Below are 6179 nucleotides of genomic sequence, written 5' to 3' on the forward strand. Positions count from 1 at the left end.
CGATATTACGATATTACCGCTATCGAAACCAAACCCATGCCTAAAACATGCCACACCGAACGTACGGGGCACTGATTACGAGCCGTTTGCGTTTGCGCAATCGGGTTTCGCTTCTTGGAAAGTGGGGAGGCAGGCCCTTATCAACTGTTGTTTTTCCCGCGACTTGGTGGTAGTGGTAGTTGCAAACCAGCTGGAGTTAGGACAGCAAATGAGGAAAGAAACTAAAACCACCCCATAATGATGCAGGCCATCCTAGCGAATGTGTGTGCGTTCTTATCAAAAATGGCGACACACAAAAAAGAGAAGGAAACGAAGAACAACAAACAAGCCTTTAGCATCGAAGGTCGTTCCGCACGATGCAAAAATCATCATCGTCGAGAGGTCGTGAACTAGAACTGTGACAGAGTCCCGCAGCGGGCTGCATCCCCCCCCCCCTTCCTTATCACATACTGACAGGCTGCTGCTCCTGATAGGAGAGACCGCGAACCAGTTTCGCGTTTTACAATTGATCGTCGGGACAGTTGTTGCGTGGTAATTTTTTGAAGAAATGTGTTTCTTCCCCCTTTTTTTCAAAAAAACCTTCTCCTCTTCCACTGATAACCTTCGACGTGGGGCCGTTCGGGGCAAAACTATTTGTGCTGCCTGCGCTAATCTGCTTCCGACCGGATGCACCGATGGTGGATGGTGCCGGGATGTGTGCGGCTGGTGAGAACTTTCGGGTTTTGTTTATTTTATTTTTTGCTGCTACTTTCCGGCCTTTCTCAGATTTTGATTCCGGCTGCACAAATGCGCCTTTGCTGATAAGATTACCAGTAAGAGAAGGTTAAGTGCGTTGAGGTTAAAGCGTGCCCCAGTAGCATGAGGATGGTTTGGCGTGGAGTGTTGCATTTGTGCCATCTGCCGGTTTTTACGCTCCGTGGCTGATGGTGGCCAATGTCCTAACAGTGCGCGCGCGCGCGTCCTCCATTATCACCAGACCAGTCGTGACCGATAAGGTGGCGTAATGGGTGAGCTTTTCCACCCTCCCGCGATAGCGATAAGCGCGAAACGTCAACGGTGTCGCGAGCTGGCCGTGTGTGAGTGTGATATGTTATCAGGTTTGCCTATTGACAGATGATAGCTGCCGGACACCCGGTTTTTCTTTTTGTTGCTGTAGTAGTGCCGTAAAGAAGCCACAGCACAATGCGACGAGTTGTTTACTGTGCTACGCAAATTAGCTAACAAAACGGAAACATGGGGTTTAAAACTTCAAAAAGTCTTTTGCCATCACGTATACTACTGTCGCAAAGAAGCTTACGAGATTGGTGGTGTGTTTTCTGGAGCGCGCCCATGACTCCGATTCGACTCCGGCTATTGTTAGTCTAATTCCGAGTCGTACGGAGATGGCTGAAATCATCTGAAGTCGTCCAGAGTCATCTGATTCTTAGTCCAGTAAAATCGGAGTCGTTTGGAGTCGTCTTAAGTCGTCCGGAGACATCCCGTGTGGTCCGGAATCATCCGAAGTCTTCTGGAGACACCCGGAGTCGTCTGGAGTCACCCAGATTCGTCTGGAGTCACCCGGAGTCTTCTGAAGACACCCAGAGTCGTCTGGAGTCGACCGGAGTCGTCTGGAATCATCCGGAGTCGTTTGGAGTCACCTGGAGTCGTTCGGAGTTGTTCGGAGTCGTTTCGGAGTCATCCGAAGTCATCTGGAGTCGGAATCGTTAGCAGTCGGCTGGAGTCGCTCGGAGACGAAGTCATGCAAAGTCGTCGGGAGACGGAGTAGTTCGGAGTCGTCCGGAGTTACCCGGAATCAGAGTCGGCTAGAGGTATTTCATTTCGTTGTGTGAACTAGTTAAACAGACTCTGGCCGACTCCGGACGACTTCGGACGACTTTAGCCGACTCCGGGCGACTCCAGATGACTCCAGACAACTCTGGGTGTCTCCAGAAGTCTCCGGGTGACTCCTAACGACTCCGACTCTGGATGACTTCGAACGATTCCGATTCCGACCGACTCCGAATAACTCCGGAGACTCCAGATGACTCCAAACGACTCCGACTCTGGACGACTTCAGCCGACTTCGGATGACTCCAGCCAATTCCGCACGACTCCGAGCGATTCCGGACGGCTCCAGATGATTACAAATGGTTCCGTATAATTCTGGGCGGATCTACCTTCGTAATTCGCCAACGGATGTTTGCCAACTTTACCCATCACTACTCGAGTTGCATGGAGTTCTTGGTTTGAAAAGGACCAAACCTTCTTTCTTGATCATTTGCACTACATACTATCCCCAGCGGAGGTACAAAAGTTGAGATAAAACTGTAACTTAATTACTGCTGAAAGACGGCGAACGGTTGTTGAGGGAAAAAGTAGACGATAGTGCCACTCACATCAAATTATTCCTCCCGCTTTTTATTCAAGCCAACGGGATGCCACGTTCTGCATAATTCTCGCTTCGATCGGGAAAAACTGCGAACAGAATTTAAATTGCCTCATTATAAAAGCAACTCGATAAGCACGTTAGGAGATGCTTTCCATCTCTTCTTTTCTTGTTTACTGCGTATAACTCATTAGAAATGATAAAACGTGAAATTACGAATAAGTGATAAAGTTATGAGGTATTTTGAAGGTAATTCGAAGGCATTGGTGTTAATAAAATGGTACAAAAATAGGTAAAAAATAATATACCCTACTACAAGACATTCAGCTCCCAAAATGAAGCACAAAAATTGTACTAAAAACGTCCATGCTTTATGAACACTTTATTACCCAATCTGGCCGTGTTCTGGCTGCCCCCAACGAAGTTGCCGCACCTTTTGCACTCACTGTTATAAATGCGATACACACACACACACACACACGCCATTACCAGTTGATTGAACCAGCTTTTTCATCTTAATCTTGTCCATTTATCCGCTCTTTTAGTGGACAGATTTTCCAATAACGGTTCGTTCGCAAGCCAAAGCTTGTGCGGCGGCTGAGTCCGGGACGGGCCTTGGGGGTGGTGAGTTTTATGTGCTGCGTCCATTACCACCTTCACCAGGGGCGGCCGCTCCAGCAAGAGGAGGGACAGTGAATTTGATTAAATAACTTAGCCATCGGACAAGATTACCGGAAGCGAGACGGCAGCAGCGCAGAGGTTTGACGTTTGTACGCTGCACACGTTGAAGCACGCCGTTATCAAGATTCTTTTATCGGACGTGAGCGTTAGCGACCGGGTGGAGAGCGACACTCCTTGCCCTTCCCTTTTCATTCCATACTTTTGGGTCGCTATGCTTTGTATCAAATGGGAATGCAGTTCTTGCACTCTACCAGAGTGAGTGAGTGAGAGAGAGAGAGCGAGGAGTCGTAAAGCTGTGATTAATGCCCTTAGAAGCATACTTTTCATTGATTTATGCTAGCCCTAGCAAACATAAATGGAAAGCTTTTTAACCCACACACCGACACACATATACTTGCTCGACGGGCAAGCTTATGTGCATGTAAATATGAATCATTTTGGTGTGTGTTTCCATCTTTCCCCATTCAAAGTGGGTAAATGGGGGGGGGGTTGTAGAAGAGGTGAATTTTTACCCGATTAACGACATTAAATGCCTATTAAACAACCATCCAAATAGTTATTCTTAAAGCCAGTTTGACGAAGAGTGGAAGAATAATTCAAGAAATCTAACATTAATTCATATTTCAATGCAATGCAATGCAAAAAGGCTGTTTTTTAGAAAATTATTTGAAATAATTTGCTTTCCTGCAACAAGAACGATTCTTTCCCCGACCGATAAGAACGGTAGCGATGAATGAAGAAAAAACAGCAACGTCGCGGGAACAGCACGATTCGTGACCACGTTCACAAACACAACCGTTCGAACGGAACATGCTGCTGGGAAGAAAAGCGCAGGAAAACGGGTAAAAAAACACGCGCTAGAATACCCGCCGGGGCGGAATCGATAGAAGCGCCAGAAAAGAAACAAGGAAGAAACCCTGCAAAAGTACGCAAAAACGGAAGAAGAGATCAGAAGAGGAAGAACACAACGAAAAGCCACGTTTCGAACGCGCGTATGTGTGTGTGTGTGTGTGTTTTTTTTTGTTTGCAAGGGAAAAGAAGATATAAACGACATGACGAAGAGAACATAGAAAAAAAAACAGTTGAACAGCGGGGGTAGTTCCGAAGTGCATTTAATGAGCCGTACAAACACACACACGCACGGTGGAATACATACCTTAGCACGGCTGTGAATGTGTGTGCGTATGCTAGCGGCACACCAACACTAGCACGCGTGCGGTAACGAAACTGCGCTAGCGCCGCCACCATCGTCACGCTACAGCGGCTACAGTGAGTAAGAAGAGGCGAAGAAGCCCCCCGGTACGGGAAGCGGCAGAAGAAAACAACCAAGCGAAGAAGCAAAACAGACAGTTCGCGCAACTGCGATGGTACAAGAAGAGCAAGAAGCAACATAACAGAAAAAAGCAATCGATGATGATGATGACGATGACGACGACGACGACGACGAGACGACGTAGATGAGAAAGTTTAATTGTAGCCCATTCGCTCTCGCACGTAGATGTGTGGTGTATAGTGTGGTAGCAGAAAAGAGACGGCTAGCGGTGGAGTCAGAGTGTGTGTGAAAGAGAAACGTGATCGCTGTTTAAAGGTGTGTGTGTGTGTATGTGTGGTGTGTACAGTATTTTGCAGCACACACCGCAAGGTAAGGCACACTGGGTGCTGGAGAGTGTGCTGCAGAGTTCTTCTCCCAACCGGGAAAAAGGTAATAGTAGTTTTATGTTTCTTAAATAGTTAAAAACCCACACGATGCAAGACAGGCACGAAAACTGTAAGCCCAACTTTGTGGAGGAGTTTATTGAGCTGTACAAAAGTTTCCCGTGCCTGTGGCATCGGAAGTCGAGCGAGTACGAGCAGCAGAAGCAGCGCGCTTACGATGCGCTGGTGCAAAAGTACCGCGAGGTTGATCCGCAGGCAAACAAGGAGACGGTTAAGCGAAAAATTAACGCACTCCGAACTGGATATCGCAAGCAGTTGCGACGGTTGAATCGGCCATCCCGAGCAGCAGGCAGCAGTAGTAGCAGTAACAACAACAGCGACGCCCAGCGGCAACCGACCTGGTGGTATTTTCAACTGTTTGACTTCCTAGACGACTATCCCAGCTGGCTGAAGCAGAACGGCCGACAGGAGCAATCGCAGCAAGCCCATATGTCACAGGACTCCGAGGTGGAGGTGAGTTATCATACTTGGGATCTAAGTAGGCGGCACCGGTCCTTGGAAGCCGAGCAGGGGTTAAGATGGTTTTGACATTTCTTGATTTTAGCAAGCAGATGACATTGATGACAGTTTGGAGCAGCAGCAGCAGCAACAGCAACATACCATCAATTCACAGTGGACTGAATCGTGTAGTAGTGGCTCACAGCACCAATTCCAACCACTGACGACTGCGCAACGGCGCAGTACAGCATCTGCTTGGGTTAGCGGCGAGCAAGAGTTAGACGAGCTGGTGGACCAGAAATTGAACGACTTCCTACAGCATGATCCATCGGCGGTGTACGGCAAGCATGTCGCTAACAAGCTGCGGTCGCTGAACGAACTGCAGAACAAGTTCGCCCAGAAGCTGATCAACGATATCATATTCGAGGCAGAGATGGGGAGTTTGAGCAGAGACTGCACCCTGGAAGGATTGACAGGCGTCGAACCGAACGATTCCCAAAGGAATAGTTTGACGCATCATTAGAAAGGTGGAAATGGTTCGGAGTTTGAGTGTGTTTCAGCAAAGATTATCAGGTCTGGAATATGTTGAGTTAAAATGTCGTCATCAATATGAATTGTAAAGAAGAAAAGTCATAAATGTGATGTAAATGTAAATGAATATTCAAATGCATTTAATGTTTTGTTAAACCTTATTCAAGAGGCATTACGAGATGTTTAAAATTTGAAGGGCAAGGGTGCGTGCCTGAGTAGTAAACGGTGTTGGTGCTGGAGTGTAAATGTACTTATTTGCTAAACCACACACACACACACACGCCTTCATTTGAGTATTTGAGGAGCGTATGAACGAATACTGTTCGCAACCATTCGAAGGTTAAGATACAGCAATTGCTTACCACACAAGTTCTGTGTTCCCTTTGCTACGGTCCACCTAGTATGTTAACATTGCTTTTTTTCTCCAAAGGGCAGTTATAGTTCTGCG

The 6179-nt window shown here is 47.3% G+C and overlaps 1 protein-coding gene across 3 annotated transcripts; it reads left to right on the top strand.

Moving 5' to 3' along the window:
• Positions 1 to 3762: 3762 nt before the first annotated feature.
• On the top strand, positions 3763 to 5892 carry LOC120898366. 3 transcript variants are annotated; one of them, XM_040304136.1, is made up of 3 exons: positions 3763 to 4688; positions 4778 to 5215; positions 5307 to 5892. In XM_040304136.1, exons 2-3 carry the CDS (start codon positions 4793 to 4795, stop codon positions 5721 to 5723), a joined length of 840 nt encoding a protein of 279 aa, XP_040160070.1. In that variant the 5' UTR covers positions 3763 to 4688; positions 4778 to 4792; the 3' UTR covers positions 5724 to 5892. The 3 variants fall into 3 exon arrangements, with proteins under 3 accessions (XP_040160070.1, XP_040160069.1, XP_040160071.1); XM_040304135.1 differs by having other exon boundaries at positions 3764 to 4634; XM_040304137.1 differs by lacking the exon at positions 3763 to 4688 and having other exon boundaries at positions 4755 to 5215.
• Positions 5893 to 6179: the final 287 nt, after the last annotated feature.

Source organism: Anopheles arabiensis, chromosome 2 (genome assembly GCF_016920715.1).
Source record: "Anopheles arabiensis isolate DONGOLA chromosome 2, AaraD3, whole genome shotgun sequence".
Lineage (NCBI taxonomy): Eukaryota > Metazoa > Arthropoda > Insecta > Diptera > Culicidae > Anopheles > Anopheles arabiensis.